General features: G+C 31.4%; 4 protein-coding genes across 7 annotated transcripts; 2 read left to right on the top strand and 2 right to left on the bottom strand.

Annotated features, from left to right (window-relative positions):
* Positions 1–1,128: 1,128 nt before the first annotated feature.
* On the bottom strand, positions 1,129–2,604 carry LOC110654972 (flavonol synthase/flavanone 3-hydroxylase). The gene is made up of 3 exons (XM_021811116.2): positions 2,041–2,604; positions 1,597–1,924; positions 1,129–1,492 (listed from the first exon to the last, which is right to left on the bottom strand). Exons 1-3 carry the CDS (start codon positions 2,493–2,495, stop codon positions 1,277–1,279), a joined length of 999 nt encoding a protein of 332 aa, XP_021666808.2. The 5' UTR covers positions 2,496–2,604; the 3' UTR covers positions 1,129–1,276.
* Positions 2,605–4,258: 1,654 nt separating this feature from the next.
* LOC110655047 (uncharacterized) lies at positions 4,259–6,974 on the top strand. The gene is made up of 4 exons (XM_021811228.2): positions 4,259–4,422; positions 6,365–6,468; positions 6,566–6,710; positions 6,806–6,974. The coding sequence occupies exons 1-4, from the start codon at positions 4,404–4,406 to the stop codon at positions 6,838–6,840; spliced, it is 303 nt and encodes a 100-aa protein (XP_021666920.2). The 5' UTR covers positions 4,259–4,403; the 3' UTR covers positions 6,841–6,974.
* A 146-nt stretch (positions 6,975–7,120) lies between these two features.
* Positions 7,121–9,306, top strand: LOC110655043 (flavonol synthase/flavanone 3-hydroxylase). Its single transcript, XM_021811226.2, has 3 exons — positions 7,121–8,142; positions 8,531–8,858; positions 8,955–9,306. The coding sequence occupies exons 1-3, from the start codon at positions 7,688–7,690 to the stop codon at positions 9,165–9,167; spliced, it is 996 nt and encodes a 331-aa protein (XP_021666918.2). The 5' UTR covers positions 7,121–7,687; the 3' UTR covers positions 9,168–9,306.
* A 238-nt stretch (positions 9,307–9,544) lies between these two features.
* Positions 9,545–15,965, bottom strand: LOC110655041 (fluoride export protein 1). 4 transcript variants are annotated; one of them, XM_058131043.1, is made up of 9 exons: positions 15,795–15,965; positions 15,511–15,676; positions 13,562–13,759; positions 13,345–13,427; positions 13,108–13,191; positions 12,588–12,686; positions 10,834–11,026; positions 10,267–10,679; positions 9,545–9,927 (listed from the first exon to the last, which is right to left on the bottom strand). In XM_058131043.1, the coding sequence occupies exons 3-9, from the start codon at positions 13,629–13,631 to the stop codon at positions 9,709–9,711; spliced, it is 1,161 nt and encodes a 386-aa protein (XP_057987026.1). In that variant the 5' UTR covers positions 13,632–13,759; positions 15,511–15,676; positions 15,795–15,965; the 3' UTR covers positions 9,545–9,708. The 4 variants fall into 4 exon arrangements, with proteins under 4 accessions (XP_057987026.1, XP_057987025.1, XP_021666916.2 ...); XM_058131042.1 differs by having other exon boundaries at positions 13,345–13,759; XM_021811224.2 differs by lacking the exons at positions 15,511–15,676; positions 15,795–15,965 and adding an exon at positions 14,321–14,642.
* Positions 15,966–19,288: the final 3,323 nt, after the last annotated feature.

The raw sequence follows: 19,288 nt of genomic DNA, 5'->3' as shown, positions 1-19,288 counted from the left end.
AATGAAGATTTAAATTTGAAAATTAAAAAAGATAAATTGAATTTTAAGTAATTAATGCTAAGTGCATATTATTTGATGAATAGTTAAGTTATGTTAATTATAAAATGTGACACATAATAAATTTTTAAATGCATTGATAAACCAAATGATTTAATTTTATGAAGTCATTTTTGTGTTTTAACTTTAATATATATATTGATTGTTAATTTATTTAAGCAAGAGAATCTCCAAACTTCTTTTTTATGTTTATCCGGATCATAATACCAAAGTAAGTAACATATATAAAATCAAAATTAAGTAAAATCGAAATAAAATCACGATTTTAAATAGTAAATTCAAATTAAAAATAACATGGATTTATGAGTCTATGGTTCTATGATTTTACGATTTTACATATTTAAAAATTTTACAATTTAAAATATTTCCTTTTAATTTATCAAAATTATTATCATTTATTTATTTTAATATTATTTCTAGTTTTTTTTAATTTTTAATTAAAATTTTAAATATAGTAATAACTATTATTTTTGCTACTGCAATTATTTTATATACTTTGTAATTTTTATATTATTTTTGAATAACTTTTGTCATATTTCAATTATCATAAATGTGATATAATTTCTATATATTATTAATCAAATATTTCTATTATTTTAATTTACATATTTCCAAAGTTGAAAACTTGAAATTATGCTTTCAAATATGAAATTTATATATGTATATATATATATATATATATATATGTGTGTGTGTATGTGTATGACTTTAATTATTCTCATATCAATAATTGAGTGATGAATATATTTCATTTAAAATTAAAATAATTTAAATATAAAACTTAAAAATATATTAGAAAACTTTTTTATAACTTCTTCTACTTAAATATATATAAAACTTTATTTATGTATTATATAAATATGATTATATTTTTTTTAAAGATATTTTTAATAAATTATAAAATCTTAAGATTTTACAATTAGTTTTACGAACTGATTCTAAATTTGAAAAGTGAGTTTGACAACCTTTTTCTAAAGTTTTTTTTCATTGGATTTGAAGTTAGTTTGTTGCCAATTTGATAAGTTTTTGCTGAATTTTTTAATAAAATAATTAAATTTCAAACGAAAAATCAAAGCATAAATTCCACCAAGGAAACAAATTAATAAAAAGAAGTACAGAAACCAGCACATAGCCTGATGGCCATAACATGTGGTCGGAAGATCCAAGAACCCTAAAACCGCCTTAAAAATACACCATGCATGTAATAATAATATTGCAATTACTGTGGAAGCTTATTGAATTTCCTGTAACGGTACTCGGCAAACGTTTTGGTTGAAAATTTGGCAGGATTCTTCTCATCATCCACAAGCTCTGCAAGTGGTCCAATCAGTGCCTGATGTGGAGGTGCAATGAACACTGCCCATGACAAGCGCATCCTATCCTTGTTCACCAGACTTCTGTGAAGAACACTCCTATATTTTCCATTGCTAAGCACCTGAATATAAGTTAAATTATTTCACATTCAAACCATGAAAACTATTGGCAATTAAAATCACAAACAGATTGATTTTAGAACATAATTTATATGTTGTGTTAAACCTGAAGTTGGTCTCCCACGTGAACAAATAGCGCATTAGGAAGGTATTGAACCGAAACCCAGTTGCCATCTTTCCACACCTCAAGACCTGGTACATCGTTTGGAACAAGAATGGTGAGGGCAGACATGTCTGTGTGAGGTTCAACTCCCAAGGCTAGTTGAGGTTGTGGGCATGGTGGGTACATATTGATTTTCATTTCCAGCTCTATTTCCTCACCTCCCAGATGGGATTTTAGTACTTTTTCTTCCAAGCCCAACGCTTCTGAGAGCAACTTTAGTAGCTTGTCTGTGAGTCTCAGGATTTCTTCCTTGTATTTTTCAGTGACTTCCCTGTGTAGAACACAATATTGAAACAGGTATTATACATTTTTGTTTTCTTTAAATCTCACAAGATATCGTAAAGGGAGGAAAAAAAAATCAGTTACAGAGAAACGGCACTTAGTTACCTATAAGAAGGAGGATTTCTGGGCCAGATTTCGTAGTTGACTCTAGGAGAAGGAGACAATACATGAAAAAAATAATCAATCCACTCAAGCTTTTCATCATGGGTTTTGGTCATCTTTGTGCCATAACCTTCAAATTTACCATTAGGAGGATCATTGGCATAGGCCTCCTTATCCTCCTGTGGCAGAGCGAAGAACTCTTGACCCACCTCTTGTAACCGTTGGATCAAGGATGATGGTACACCATGATCTGTGATGAGAAAAAAACCCCACTCACTACTTGCTCCAAAGATCTCATCAACAACCACCTCATGTGGCTGAGACAAAGAAATCACAGGAACTGCGACCCCTTCAATGGCTTTGGTGTTTTCAGGCTGTTCATGGACGGGGCGGACAAATTGGGGTGGAAGCTCCTTAAGCCCCCTGTGGGATAGAATTTGCACCCTCTCTTTCTTCATTGGTTCCCAGATTGAATAATTGAACAACTGGTATTACAATGTTTAATGAAGACAAGAGTACAGAAACATGTAAAGGAAATGCAACTCATGAATCACCGATGTTCTTTGATTAAATAAATACTGAATTGAAGTTTTTGACAACCTTAAAAAAATAGAGCTGATAAGTGATAGTTAATACATAATTTACATGTCATCCATCAGTTATAGTTAATTTATATCAATTTTATTTTTAGTTTATAACTGATTAATTTTATTTTTTATTTAAACCATATTATTTTTTTTAACTTGAAAATTAATATTATTAATGTTATTTAACTTTATTTTTTTTCTTAGAGTATTGTAATTTTGTTAAAATATTTTTTATTAATAATATAAAATATAAAATATTTGTTTATTATGAAAAATACGTTTTTTTTTATCTACAAACTTAAAATTATATGATTTTTTTCATTATCAGCGTTAAAATTACTTTATTATCTTATAACGAAATTTTAAAAATTATTTAATTATTTTCTTAAAAAATTTAATTATTTTCTTATTTCAATAATAAAATAAATAATAAAATGTAATAAATCAATAATTATATTTTAATATTAATAATATAATAAATTATATAATATATTAAATCAATAATTATATATTTATTTTCATATATATTTATCTTAATAATAAAATAAATAATATAATATAATAAATTTATAATCTTATATTTATTATATGATATATACCCTTATTAGTAATTTTATATACCAACAGCATCAGCTAAATATAATTTTATTAAACACTTAACATAAATCAGTTATCATCAATTATCAATTATCAACTATTATCAGCTATTAATTATCGATTATCAGTTAACTGTAACGACGATTAATTAATAGGTATTAGTTGTATATAACAATTAAATTAAACAGTTTTTATATCTTAACATTTTCTGCTATTGATGCTATCACTAAGCAAACGTTTAACTCTGCTTTGGGAGAAATTATATATCAAATGCGTGATTTCATGTAAGATTTCTTGTATAATTTCTCCTAGGTTAAGGCCGGGCTCGAAATGGCACGTGAAGTGCTTTGGCATTCAATTGGAGGCCTAAAATTGTTTTGATTTTATTTTTAAAAAAAAAATAGATATTATTTTAAATGTTATTAAAAAATAATTTAAAAAAATTATTTTATTATTTTTGAGTTTCATGGCTATAATTTATTAAATTTAATTTTAAATTATTCTAATATTCTTTAATTAACGTATTTAAAAAGTATTTTTTAATACTTTTAAATTAATATATTTAAAAAGCTAACAAATATTCTATTTCACTCTTATTCAATTTAATCTATTTTTAACTTTTTATTTAAAAAAAGTTTCAATCTACAATCAATTTAGCATAAAAATTAAAATTTATGAGGCTAATTTTTTTTTTATTTAAATAAAAATTAAGAAGTTTAATTTTAATTAAATTTTTTAATTTTTTTTATTTAAACTAAAAATTAAAAAAATAATTTTCTTACTTTAAGATTAAATTAAATTTAAAATTGTAAATTAATTTAGATGAAAAAATTAAAAATATGCTTAAATTAGACTTTCTCAAATTGAAATTGAGCATTAAGCCTTGAGAAGGGTTTTTCAATTTCACACCGGAATTTTAAACATATCCAAAATTCGATTAGGCGTAAAAAAAGAAAAAAAAAAAAATTGCAGCATACGGTGCTTACGGATACTAGATATATAAATGTTATCCAGTGATCAGTTGACGCATGGACATCGTTACGCAAAGGAATGTGGCGGTAGCCAATCAAAATCAACCGAACTCCTAATCATCGTTATAAATCAAAATTTCTCGAAGGGGAGAGACTTCTTTTCGTCTTTTTCTTGCAAAAGAAACAGAGCAGGCCTTGGACATTAGCGCTCATGGCTTACGTCGAGCGAGGTTAGGACTTTTTTTTCCCCTCATTGCTTTTTTTTTTTTTTTTTTAATTTCCCCTCTTTGCTTTTTGATTTAATCTAGTCCAGATTTTCAATCTTTTCCTAAAATGAACTGATTGAATTGTGCACTTTGGTTTACGGGAATTTTGTTTGTGTTGATTACTTCTGGGAAATTAGGGTTCATCTTTTGGAAGTCAACGTTGAGGTTGACTCAGTGCAAATTGAACGGTTCATTAGAAGTATAAGAATCGAAGCAATGGGTTTAATTTTGTGTGCTAATCGCCAGCTTAATTTTGAATATCTAATGTGATTGTCGCAATTTGGATGGCTTAACCTGGATGTGATTTTGTATTTTGCATTCCTCACCTTTTGCTTTTTTAACTTCAATAATTTTTTGGTTGGATTAATTTGTTTTGCTTTTCCTCCTTATGATTGAATTCATTGTCTTCTTTTTTATTCTATTTTTTTCCTGGGTTTTGAAAATGGTTTCATATGGTTTTGAGATCTTTGGTTGTGTAATCTACATTCATTTTCAAATTTTGGAAGCCATATAAGCTGTTATTATGAAAAGTTATCTCCTTAAAAAAATCTAGCTAAAACCCAATCAAAGTGGAGGAAAGGCATTCATATAACTGAATCTGACTATATTGGAAATGTAGCTGAGTAGCTGCATTAAGTTGAGCTTTTTGTTGGTACAGCATATTCCATTATTCTTTCTACTATATGCGCTGCTTATTTGCCTCTCAAGTGTTCTACGAAGGAATGTTGGGCCTTTGTACAAGCATGATAAAATAAGAAGAATTCATTGCATTTTCAAAATTGTTTTTGAAGCATAATTCATCTGCCTATCCGTTCCTCCACATCCCTTCTCCTTTCTCTGTCTCCCACACACATGCAAATGCTGACACAAGGACAATGCTATTCAAAATTCAGTGCTAATTGTCTTGTTCAACAGCTTCACCCATAGAGATTGTTGTTGGAATTTTTTTGCTTGCATGCATATGCCTGTGCATATGTAGTTTTTTCCGTGCCCTTTTCATGAAATTATCAGCAATAAACCAGTAGTGACTTGCATACTGGGTTGTTGAGGTGATCTTTGTTAACTTAATTGTTGCACAGCGACTCATTATTTCCTGAGAAGTTCATTTTTAGATCTTCTACATTTCATTGGTGTATGTATAATTTTAGTTTTAGATCAGCACCTCTAGCTAAAAGAGTTTTGATCTTTGTAAGATCAGTTTGAGTATAGACCATTTTAAGTTAGAAGATAACATGCTTAGCTTCTTATTATTTCCTGATAAGGTCATGTTTAGATCCCCTATTTTCATTGCTGTTTGTATAATTTTAGTTTTAGATCAGCACCTCTAGCTAGAAGATTTCTGATCTTTATCAGATTGGTTTGAGTATAATCCAATTTAAGTTAGAAGATAACATGTTCCCTGAAAGTGGTAGCATATTAAACTTGATGAAGGGAAATTTATTGGTAATTATCAATGTGTACATGTCCTTTGTCACAACATATCTAAATTCTTAATTCTTCTGGTGATTGTCTTAGTGATACCTGATGCTGGAAAGTTTATAGTTCATTTTTCAGCCTAACTGTATGCTAGCACTCTTCTTTTTTTTGTTGCACATTATATTCTGTACGTAATTGTTGGCTTAAATCTATTGTGATTATTTGTAAAAATGAAAGGCTGAAATCCATGAGAAGCTCTACATATTGTACTATTGTGTGGTGCATTGAATAAATGAGTTTTATCAACTTAAACTAAGGCTAACTGCATTGCCGTGCTAGCAACATCGACATGTTTGATTTTGTTTTCGTGGGAATTCAAGGGAAAGAAATGACTTGAACAGGAACAAAATGTCATGGCAGCTTTCCACAATATTTTCCTATGAGAATAAATGAGCAACCATTAGCATATTGTTCACATTTTGTTGTTCAGGTGTTGTGAAATCGAAAAGATCGATATGGCGACTGAAAACTGTAACGGATTTCTTCTGGGCTATTGTAAATTTTATAGGCGTGTTCTTTGCTACAATGTTCTCGGTAATAGCGTCATTCTCCATTGTTGCCTTGCTTAATTTATTTGTATGTTGGTAGTGGTCTACTTTAGACTAAATATTTTATCGACTTCATGTTGTAGATGGAAAAGTCAAATGCTTACCGGAAAGGATCTGGTTCTGGAAAGAAATGGGATGGTGGCCCAGGTGGGCCTGGAAGTGGGCCATATGGCGGTGGCCCACGTGGTACACCTCGAGGCTTAGACAATGTTCGAGGAATTGACCATAGTAAGCTTGTTTCGCTTTTTCATTCTATTTTATTTTTATGGATGGTCAACTATTTGTTTATTCAGCTTTCTTAACAAATTGTTCTGAAATGTTAGGTTCCTTGCCTGCGTGTGGCTCCTGCTGTGGTTAATTGTGAGGGATCTCTGGTGCATTTCACTAATGCTTTTCGTTGGAAATGTGATGTAGTAAAATGGTTGTATTAATAGATCTTTCTAGTTAATATGCATAACACATACTTATCAATGAATCAAGAATGTTTTTGCATTTTCGTAAGGCTTATTTTCTTGAATGATAAACAGCTAGAGGAAATGTGACAGAGTATGCAGTGATATGCTTCTTTGGAATATACTAATCTTCGTGCAAGGCATTGCTTCTATATCCAAAAGTCACTGCCTCTCTATATTCATATGTCGTTTCAGTTGAGAAGATGATAAAAAGCACAAATTTGTTAAGAGACTCAACCTTTAATTTGCATGCTTTGTTTGTATAGTCATAATAAATGATGAGATTTAGTAGCACAAGTGAATTGGTGCGTTAGATTAACTCCTAAGCTTCGTAAAAAGATCGCTTATCGTGCTAAATGAATAAGTTTGAAATGAATGAACCTGAAGAACTGGTATGATCAGCTCATTATATTCTTTTTTTAATTTAACTTTTGAAGAAATTTATGTTCTTTAATAACTTGTTAAACAGCAGTTAAAATTTAGACTTTTATTAATGGATTTGGTTAAATGTTATCTTTAAGAAAACCGCAATTTAAGGACATTAAAACAGAACTTATGACTAATTTAGCTTAATTTAAGTTGAATAATATTTTGTCAGATTCAATTAAGTTCTCCATCTTTCAACTGAAAAATTAATTAAAACAGTAGTTAATGATCACACATTTTACTCTTTCCATCCATTATATAAGAACAAATTAACCAAGAAACAGAGAAAAAAAAAATAATAAAAAAGAAGATTATATTGGAATCTCAATGCAGGTGGAAAGAGTACAAGGCATTGCCTCTACCTTCAGAGACAACATCCCTGAAGCATATATTAGATCGGAACAGGAGCAGCCTGCACTCACCACCGTACATGGGCTCGACCCTGGCGTACAGGTGATCGATATGAGCGACCCAGATCAAGAAAAGGTACATGGTTTGATCATCAATGCCAGCCAGGAGTGGGGAATGTTTCAGATTATCAACCATGGCATACCTAGTGAAGTTATAATGAAATTACAGAATGTGGGTAAGGAGTTTTTTGAGCTTCCGCAAGAAGAGAGAGAAGTTTATGCTAAACCACCTGGGTCTAAGGAAGGCTATGGAACATTTCTTCAAAAAGAAATGGAGGGCAAGAAAGGCTGGGTTGATCATTTGTTCCATAAGATATGGCCTCCTTCTTCAATCAACTACCAGTTTTGGCCTAAAAATCCACCTTCTTACAGGTTCCAAGCATTCTCAATTGATAAATATCTTCTTTTTTTATCTAATCTATTAGGTTAAGGACGGAAAGTTATTCTAACAAGTCATCTCTTGTAATTTCTTTAGTTTGTCATCTCTTGTAATTTCTTAAGCTTATCTCCTGAATCCCCTGTTTAATTATGGTGCAAAACAATATTGGCTAACTAACTACCAACTTGATTTCCTTCACAATAAGCATGAACCACTTTTATAATTCAATCTCTTTAAATAATATTTAATAAATTAGCCTTTAATATTTATGAACAAGGAATGAAAAATATAGAACTAGTATTATTTGAAGTTAAAGAGGGTTTTCTTTATTTATTCTTTTTTTTTTGTCTGAGTTATTACCTGAACAAACGTTCGCTGCAGGGAGGCCAACAAGGACTATGCAAAACACCTGAATAGAGTGGCAGATAAACTATTGAAGACCTTGTCGTTAGGGTTAGGGCTTAAAGAGCATGAACTAAAGGAGGCTATGGGCGGAGAGAACTTGCAATACCTTCTGAAAATAAACTACTATCCACCTTGTCCACGACCAGATTTGGCTCTTGGGGTGGTGGCTCATACTGACATGTCCTCTCTCACCATTCTTGTACCCAACGATGTGCAGGGCCTCCAGGCCTCTAGAGATGGAAAATGGTATGGTGTTAAGTATATCCCAAATGCCCTAGTCATCCATATTGGTGACCAGCTTGAGGTATCTCTCTCTTTGTCTTCCTCTCACTTAATCAGACATTAATTTTCCCAACTAATTTTGATTATTGGCTCTCTCACCTGCCACTGGGTTTGACAGATTTTAAGCAATGGAAAGTACAAGAGTGTGCTTCACAGAACCACAGTGAACAAAGAAAAGGCAAGAATGTCATGGCCAGTGTTCCTAGAGCCTCCATCGGAGTTCACTATAGGTCCTCACCCTAAGCTCGTTAATGGAGAGAATCCAGCAAAGTACAAGTCCAAAAAGTTCGATGATTATTGTTATTGCAAACTTAACAAGAGTCCACAGTAGTAGATACTGATAAAGCTCAAAATTAGTAATTATACATCTCATTACTTTGCTGAGAAAAATATGATGTTGCTATATTTGGGATGTCTAAACAATCTCTCCACCATGCAAGCAATAGATTGAGTTGCCACTGGGCGTCTAATTGGCTGGCCAAGTGATACTATTAATGCCAAAGGGGTGGGACTCACGAGGCTTGGTAGATGTTATTGTTACACCTACTAAATATTAACGGTCTCATTCAAACTCTAAACTAACTCATATATTTAATAAGTAAATTTCATCATACATATTATTAGTCTTGTAAAAAAATCATATCCAAGTTTAACTGAGTTCAATTTTCAAAATTATCATTAAAATATGTCTAATTATGTCATAATCCAAGTTTAAAATTAGGACCTTTGATTTCTCATCTATTGATCAACAAAATGAGTTTTAGGAAATTGTTCTATATATTTCTATTTTCCAAATCTCTCATCAAAATCTGCATCATGTCAACTTTACATAACCAATAAGAGATGTAACAATAAGCTGGCCGTAGCATATGTCAGTCATATCCCTTAGTCCAAACAGGTACGGAGTATATCAGGATCCCCAAGCCAAATGACATGAGTATTGTTATTAGAGCATAAGCATAAGCTCTCCAAGTTTTATTACTTTCTTCCATGGCATTGTATTCAGCTATGAAAGTTGAAACAGTACTCAGACAACCCAAAAATCCAAACTGTATGCCAGTTGAAATGGTATTGCAGTTCTTGGTATGAACCTGCATCATCACCCAGATCCCAACTAATCAAAATTACAAATTGCAGTTGTGTGCATGATGCAATTGCAGGATTGATCAGCTTCAAATTTTTTAAATATCTTTAAAAACTAATATAATAACATTGCAGAGGTTAAAATAATGAATGTAAATGGAAAAGGAACAATTGCCCAACAAACAACAGAGGTTAGTGTGTTTTCAAATTAAGGTCTTGGTAGTGCCAAGACATTAAGGCAAATGCCAAATTTGGTGAACTCTCAATACTAACCTTGTCAATGGTTGTGCTTATCTCTCAAATTTAGTTCTACATTTTAAAAATCGAGTTTGAGATATAGAACTTACCTCTTTCTTCAAAGTAGCGAGTGCTGCCATGATGCAAGCTGCAGAAACATTGGCAATTAGAGTTCCAAATGGAACCCATCTCAGATGCCCTGTTTTCCCTAATCCACGTCCATTGAGCCGAGCCAAGAACCACCTGATCCATACCCCTGGGGCTGCAAGTAAGCAAGCCAGCCATAATTGGGCTCTACTGCTGCCACTGTTGAACTCCTTCTTTAGCAGTGTCCCACTCACAATCCATAAAAAACCTAGCATAAGCACCAAAATTGCCATAACTGCCAGATGACGCTTGCGGTTGTCCACCCTCCAATTGCTGCTAATTTTACTTTCACGTCTATTTAGTCTTTTGAGAAGTGACTTGAAACACTTGGCTGTCCCAATGCCAAATTTGATGGAATAGGCTGCAAGGAACAAGCCTGAAAATGTACACAAAAGGAAAGAGCTCATTTTACCATTCAGCAATCTGTTAAAATTTGATTAGGCACATGTACAGGAGTACAAGATATGTTTTCATGTGCCAATTACTAATAATCCTAAATGTTATGCAAATCTTGTGAAGTGCCACATTACCTAGAAGAAAGCCAACCAGCGCAAACACCCAGTGGCCATCAACAATGAGATCAAGCATTTTCTGATTCCAGCCACTGAAAGTTGTGAGACTTCCCAAGTATCCAGTTGTTAATCCAATGGCCAGATGATCAGACACACTGGCTATATCTCCTTTGAAAACAACACCCCACCATCCCATCAGGAAAGAACCAACCTAAAGAATGAATACAGAGTTTACGTGAGAGATGTTTTTTTACTAATCAACTCAACTAAGCCTTTATCCCAAAAATTTGGGGTCGGCTATATGGATTCTCTTTATCCACTCTAAACGATTTTGGATTAAATCATCGGAAATGTGTTAGAGGACGCCCAACGTTTATATCATTTGAATCCAACTCAACGTTTTTTAACTAATCATACTGAAAAAAATCCCAGAGTGGAGGTGATGGCAGGCAAGTAATGTAAAAGGTTTTTCATTTTGGAGAAAAAGCCCCAAAAGCATCAATGTGGCATTCCAATTTCTCAACCATGCCCTAAGTGTCCAGACACTATGGATTTAATAATGACACGTTGCTATATGCTCATACTTGAATATACTTTCATTCAATTAGAAGGCAGGGAACCAAGCACATTTTACTACAAGTTCTCATACTCTGCCATCAAAATACAAGAGTACCATAACTGATGCATCCCACATCGATTCTGCAGGGTGGTCTTGGGTGTTATATACATGGGTTTACAAACCTCCCCTTATGAGCTAGCTTTTGAGGTGGAGTTAGACGAGTTCATATCATTTGGTATCAGAGTCTCACTCTGCATGAGTCGGTAGGTCAGGATTCCTGACCTACCGACTCATGCAGAGTGAGACTCCTGACCTACCGACTCATGCAGAGTGAGACTCTGATACCAAATGATATGAACTCGTCTAACTCCACCTCAAAAGCTAGCTCACAAGAGGAGGTTTGCAAACCTATATATATAACATCCAAGACTTCCCTGCAGAACCGACGTGGGATGCATCAATAACACATACATTTAAAGCTCTCCTTTTTTTCCTAGAGGGAGGGAGGGAGAGGGCACTTTGGGAAGACAAATTCCATTCCCATGGTTGAGCACCAAATTCACAAGTCAATCCTACACATAGTTACTTCCCTAAAAGTCTGTTGAATCCTTAAAGACCAATTCTTGACCAACTTTCTTTAATAGTTTATCAGCAACACAAATCAGAATTGGAGATATGACAATCTTTAGTAATTACAGACAATTAACTTCATAACAACTCTACTTTTCTTATCCGTAATCATTTATATTTAATTTGATTAGAAATTCTTCATCACAACAAGTACAAAGGTCATTTCTTTTTCTTAATAAGTATGTCAAATATCTCAGTTGAAGTCTGAGTAATGGAATGCCCAAATGCACATTCTGATAAATTAATCATTATCTTATTTCTAGACTATTGATGCTTCAACCAATCAAAACCTCATAATATCAGAAAAAAATATAAACATGTAGGAAAGCATATGCAGTTAGGACCAAAGTTAGCATCTTCAATAATCATAAAGTCATCCTAGACAATTCTTCAAACAAAAGATATGGCTCATCTGCCTATAACATGTTGGATAGCACCTCAAGAGAACATATGCCAATCATAAATAAAAAAGGCGAATAAGGGAATGTGTTTATGTAGGTTCACCCATGAGCTCTGTGTGTGTGTGTGTGTGTGTGTGCACGTGCGCACATGTGGGCATGAAAGAGAGGAGAGTAAGACCAACCATGTTGGAAGGAAGGTCAAGGTATAAAGGGTAGTGGTCACCCGTCACACCAGCCACACTAGGACCAAAAAGTTTCTGTAATAAGTACCTTGTCAAAACCTGCAAATTATGTTATACATTAGTATTGCATTGATCAATGCATAGCTAAATTGAGGGCACTCCCTCAACTAAAATAAAAAATAAAAACAAAGTTGGAAAGGAAGAAAAAATTTAAAACAAAAGCTTATTTTCCTAAGGACAATTTTCCTTTAGAGGTTGTGGTGAAGAATTTAACTGCTGCAGTTGTAATTAGAGCTGCATCATCCATCAAAAACTGAACATTACATCTTATGCCACAATCCCTTTGCACATTTTTATGGGCTCCACCTCCATAATTACCAATGGCATATAGGCAGATACTTCATAAATAAAAATAAAAAATAAAAAATAAAAAATAAAAAATTTTTTTAATTAAATTTTAATTCACTAATGCCGATATAAAAATTTCAGAAAGTAAAGGGTAAAATGTTAAGCATGTTACCCCAAGAATCCCAAAAACAGATAGATGAAGAAGACATGATATATATTCCAATTCTGAGGACAAAACTAGTGCCGTCTCTTTTTCCTGCATACAGAAGTAAGACAAAAATTTAACTACTCATATAATTTGAACATACAGCACTTATATGATTAATATGGTATGTACCATAAACAACACAACTAAATGATTCTAATCACCAATAAAGAAATCAAGGTAAGTGATTAGTTGAAACCTTACTTGTTTTTCGTCCTTCGAGCACACCATTGCATCCGTGGAAAGAGGAGATATGTTTTCTTCTGGCACCTGTGGCACAGGGATTGCTGTATTCAAAGTTGTGGAATCATGAGACACTATCCCATATGATTGCAATAAATTGTCCTCCCTGATGGGAAACACAACTCCATTCTCTAAAGTGTTATCAAGGGAAAACCGGATGCTGCTACTCTCACTGTACCTCTTACTATGAAGAGCCCTATCCCCAATATCACCTGCCTCTGAAACATTTTCACTTTCAATATCATCATCTATTTGAAAGGGCACAGTTTGTAATAAGCTTAAGGAACGCCTTCTCAGCGAAGATCCGACACTGCTTGTCCGACTAAATGATGCAGCAAGGTTGGGTAAAGAATCATTAGTCCCATCCTCCATAACCCTGAGTGCAGATTGCAGAAATCATTCTTCATGGAATAACTTCAAAAGTTGAAGTAACATCATGACATTGATTCTAAAACAAATGAGATATGACAAGAATATGATGCAGCTGCTGATGAAGATGATAATGCTATTCTTGCAATTTTAGTAACCAGAAGTCAACAAATATAACTTTTAAGAAACTACCATGGGTAGATATAACAACATATGTTGCAATCTACAAGAATTCTTATAGAAACAAAGTCAAACATGAGGATTAATTGACAGAAGCAGAGATTTGGTCCCTTTAATGCACGCCTATAAATAAAATGAGAGAGAGAGAAAACAAAATTATTTTTAAGTAAAACAACCAATTCGTCCTGCTGTTAATTCTTAATTATATAAAGCAAGCAACAACTATTGGCAGAGGAGATTTTCTAACCGGTTATGCTTGTATAAATTAATAACATGACTCACAGCTAATTCAACGATAACAAAAACAACTGGAATGACACCAACTAAATAAATAAATAAGGCAAATATGATGATAAGAGGCATGTGACATTAAATAAAAGAAAATAACTTTTAATCACTTGGCACAATCAAATTACTCAATCAGCACAATCAAAGTTGACACTGCAGCTTTGGAGATTTTCCAGAACAAATAAGAAATATTATCTATCCAAGTAACTGTTTCAGACTAGAGCTTTCTATATTCACTCCAATTGCATGAATAACAATAAAACCGAGCCAAATATTAAATTATAACAATAAAGTATAAACAACATAGAAAAGAATTGTCGTAATACATGTAGGATCAAGACAAAACAGTAAAATTACACCAGAATTAACTTAACAAATTGTTCCTTGAATCTAAGCAGAGCCTGTCCCCTGTGAATTTTTTAAAATTTTGCCCACATTTGGGCCCAGTTTGATACCTGCTGTTCAATTAAAGATATTACTATATTGAGTTCTACACAACCGAGTTAACATTTTGACAAGAAAACAAAAATGAATCAGCCTTTACAGACCATTTAAATGCTATCACGAATAATTAAATTAATCAATCATCAATTTGTTAAAGAAAAAATTCAATTTAGTTCCCCTAGATAACTAAGTGAGGTTAGGACCACATGGGCTTCAATAATTTAATGGGCTATAACAGCATCAAGATATGATACCACTAAATTAAATACTACAACTTTTTGTTTCAATTACCGACCCCCCAAAAAAAGAAAAAGGTGCATAAAACTTGAAGCTGAATAATTTAATGGCTTATATTAGAATCAAAATTCGATCCGCGCTAAATTATTGATAACACAGCTACTATTGTCCTGTAGTTTTGAATGCGTGAAAAACAGATTAAAGTGGATCCCATGAACCAACATAACTAGAAAAGGACTTCAAAAACAACTTTAAACAGTAAAATTAGGCAATTCAATCACATTTCTTCAAGCCCCAACTGCCAATAAAGCACAAGAAGTTTACTTATCCACAGTTCCAAGATGTGTTCCCCACTAGCATAGAAAAGGAGAAGAAAAGAAAAGAAAGAAACCCCACTTGTCCAATTTGATTGGATTCAGATGTAAGCTTCATCTCTAATACGTGTTAAATAAACTTTATGGAGAAATCATTGAAAAAGTGAGCCTTTTCACATTAAAGTAATTAATCATAAAAAAAATACCGGACAACTAAACAAAACAGCTTGAATACCAAAAAGGGTATTTGAAAAAATCAATAGTAATGAAAATGAAAAAAAAAAAATTGACTTACCTTGAGAAGCAATTCTGGCAAAGAAAACAGGGAGAGACTCAGGTATGAAGGGATGAAGGCAAAAACTGTCCTTTGGGCTTTTCGATAGTATAGTTCTCATATCCAAGCTTCTAGCATTCCTCGTTTTTCAATTCAAACTCAAAGCAGCGGAAATGGTGTAGGATTCCTATTCCAATTCACGCACAGAAGAGTTAAAATACAATAAAATTAATTCAGAGAGGATAGAAAGAAGAGAGATATGTTGTAAAATCTTGTAGTGGAGAAGGAGTGATAAGAAAACAGACTGTGAGCTCGAGAATGGCGTTTATGGCGGAAGGTTGCAACAGCTTTGAGATCGCTGAATAGAATATAAAATAAGGAAAGAAAACGGAGAGTCGTGATCCAATGGTTCTCCTAGTCTGACTTTCAAACACCCTAGTCGGACTTTCAAACACAAACCCACCACATGTCTCTCCCCCCCTCCCCTAATTTCTTCCTCCCATAATCACTATTCATATTTTAATTTAGTTAACACGTTTATTACTTATAACTTCTTTTATAGCTTATTTAATATAATAAAATTAAAATATATAAAAAAAAAATCTTAATAATTGAAAACTTAGTGCCAACTGAGACTCGATTCTCTTAAGGAATGTCTCAAGTTTGAATTTTTGTGATCGAAAAAAATCACGTTAGAAGAGCTCACCTTTATTAATCTTTAAAGATAATTTTCACTATTATTTCAATTGCGCCCTAAAGCAAAAACATATATTTGTAGTATAAATTTTAAGAATTATCTCTGAACTCTAGGGGTTATAATAAAATTATCAGTGAATTTTAAGATTTTTTATAATAAAATCTTTTAATCGTTAATAGTTGATTGTAATTCAAAATAATAGCGAATTAAATAATTCTCTCTTTTTTATGTGATAGTAATAAAATTAGTTGTAATTTTTTTATATAAATTAATCATGAAAGAATCTCAATCATATGACATAATAAAGTATTAAATATATAATAGCTGATTAAAGAAACTCTGTTTTCAAAAATTAATAGTAATCATTTACATTATCGTCATTTTGGATTGTCCACATTAGTATATTACTTAGAATCGATTATTAAGAGTTAGAAAAAAGTTTTATTGTGTAATAAAAAATAAATAAAAAAATAAAAAAAACAAATATAAAACCGTAGTGAATAAATAACAGAAATTAACAAACCATAGTGAAGATTCTCTTCAAAAATTATTAGATAAATTGATTGTGGCCTTAATTGTGTAACAGAGGTTGCCTTATATATATTCGTAATTTATAATGTCCATCTCCTTCAATACATTGTAGGAATATATTATTTAAGGAATATAAGGATAGCATCTCCCCTCCATTCGAGTGGCTATCAAATGTTGTCCTTCATGTCTTGACGGGAGAGGCGTACAACGAAAAAGCTCTTCAGACCCTTACTTAACTGTTGGGCTATTTTAGAGGTGATATGATATGCATGGTTAGGGTTTCCTTTCCTGGCCTAGGATGGTTACTACTAGTTTGTTTCTTTAGTGAGTTCTGTTTAAAATATTCTTATGGTAAAATTTAATTTAATTTTATTTAAAAAATTTAATCCGAATGATTTTGTAGAAAAATTCTGTATTTAAAATACCTTTTAAAATAATAAAATTCATTTGAATTCTATTATTTAAAATAATTAATAAGTTTATTTTCATATAAAATAAATAATTGTTCCTTTTATTACGAAAATTTTAATTTTAATTATTATAAATAAATAAGTGTTTTGCCTACTGCATACTCAAATTAATTTGTAACCTATTAAACACTTGACCTTACAAAAATTATTACAATTGAACACAAAATTATCATATCAGCAATGATCTATAAAATAATTTAAAAAAAAAAATCTACTTTTTACTGACTATTAATTCTCTCAAAAAAGGACTAAATTATAGCTCTTCTTCCTATCCTCTCTCCACACATATGCAATAAAAACTCCATTACCAAACTCGCAATTTCCTAATGCAGATTCAAATCGAGTACTGAAAATTTGGATGGAGCAACAAAGAAAGAGATTGATGGATTGCCAAAATATAAGTTTCACAAGATGGATGGCTTTAAGAAAGTTAATGGTGTGAGATTCAAGCATCTTTTGGAGGGATGATGAGTGAATGTGAAATTGATATTCCAACTCAAATGTTCTCTCCCCCATTTTCACATTCCACACTTCCTTTTATCTCTTCATTTACTTTTTTTTTTTTCCCCTTTGAGAATCAGAGTATAGTCCATAAAAAGTGAGTCCATTTTTTACTAGTTTAAACTGTTGATATGATAATTTTGTGTTTAATTATAATAATATTTTTAAATTTAAGTGTTAAATAGGTCATAAAATTAATTTAAGTGTCTAATATACAAAAGCTCAAATAATTTAGATGAATGATGATGTATTTTAAAAAAAAAAAAAGAAAGTGACTTGAATGGAGGAGGTTAAAAGAGCAGTGGAAAACTACATGCATGGCCAGAAAATAAAGCAGAGTTTAAGCAACTTGGAGGGCAAGGCACTGCATGATCATCTGCTCCATGCATGTCCCGTCAAAAAGATGTGGACTCTTTCAATCACCTGCTCCAGATAAATATTCTACTTTTTTGGACAATTGACTTGATTACTAACACAACATGTTTTGCTTCCTACTCTGATATTGTAATCAGTTGCCAATACATTGGGGATTTACCAAAAAAATTATTATGGTCTAGTTTTGAAATTTAAACTCTAATTAATAATATTAAATAAATAAACTTAGTATTTTATTATATTGATGGAATGTTTACTTTGCCACAAAGTCAAAATAGCATCAGAGCAATAAATTAAATAATTGGGCTAGTATTTAAAATAGCAGTATCCAATTGCTGTTGATCGGCATTAGCAGCAGCACTGCCCAAGTTGATAAAAGGCCCAATGGGTTTCTACCTGTTTTTATTTTTTCTTAATAAATTAAAGAGAGTCGACTTAATTTAGAAGTTAACTTTAAAAGTTTATTAACCTTCTTGTATATTAACGTTAAGAATATTTTGTTGATTTTTTTTAATAATTATAATAATGTCAAGAATGCAACGTTGGCCACAGCTTTGGCAATGTCAATTATGAATTACCTCCCATGGGGGCTATGTGATTGATGCATTAGTTAGCTTGTTAATTTAGTTCGTCTTAATTGGATTGTTCCTTCATGTAATGCATGGAAATCCATTGAATTTAGCTCTATCAATTTATTAATCGCGAATTATCATAAAAGGTTTACAAGGCTTGTTTAGGAATAGTAATAGTTAGGATACTGTTAATATTATTCTATTTGAATTTATCTATTTTTATTATTAAACTTAATTATTAATATATTTATAATATTTAATTTTTTATTTAATTCATATATATTTTAATTAAAATCTACATGAAATTATACATTTTATTAATAATTTATATTTTAAAATTTAATAATTCTATAAAGATATTTAAATATTATTCATCTAAAATATAATATAATATAAAAAATATGCATAAATACTATTATAAAAATATATATTATATTTAATTATATAAATAATTTTCAGATAACCGATACTTAACACATAAATCCAAACTCAAATAAAACTCAATAGAGACATCATTTTTTAAATTTAAATTTATTTTAAGTTTAATTATATATTATCTCAATTTATTTTAATAGGATTTGATGGAGTTAAATACTTAAAAATACTCAAGTAATTATCATGTTTAAACTTATCACAAATTTTTAGAATTTACA

The sequence above is a fragment of the Hevea brasiliensis genome, chromosome 12 (assembly GCF_030052815.1).
Source record: "Hevea brasiliensis isolate MT/VB/25A 57/8 chromosome 12, ASM3005281v1, whole genome shotgun sequence".
NCBI lineage: Eukaryota > Viridiplantae > Streptophyta > Magnoliopsida > Malpighiales > Euphorbiaceae > Hevea > Hevea brasiliensis.
Note: the sequence above shows the minus strand (reverse complement) of the source record. Positions and strands in the feature narration are given on the sequence as shown.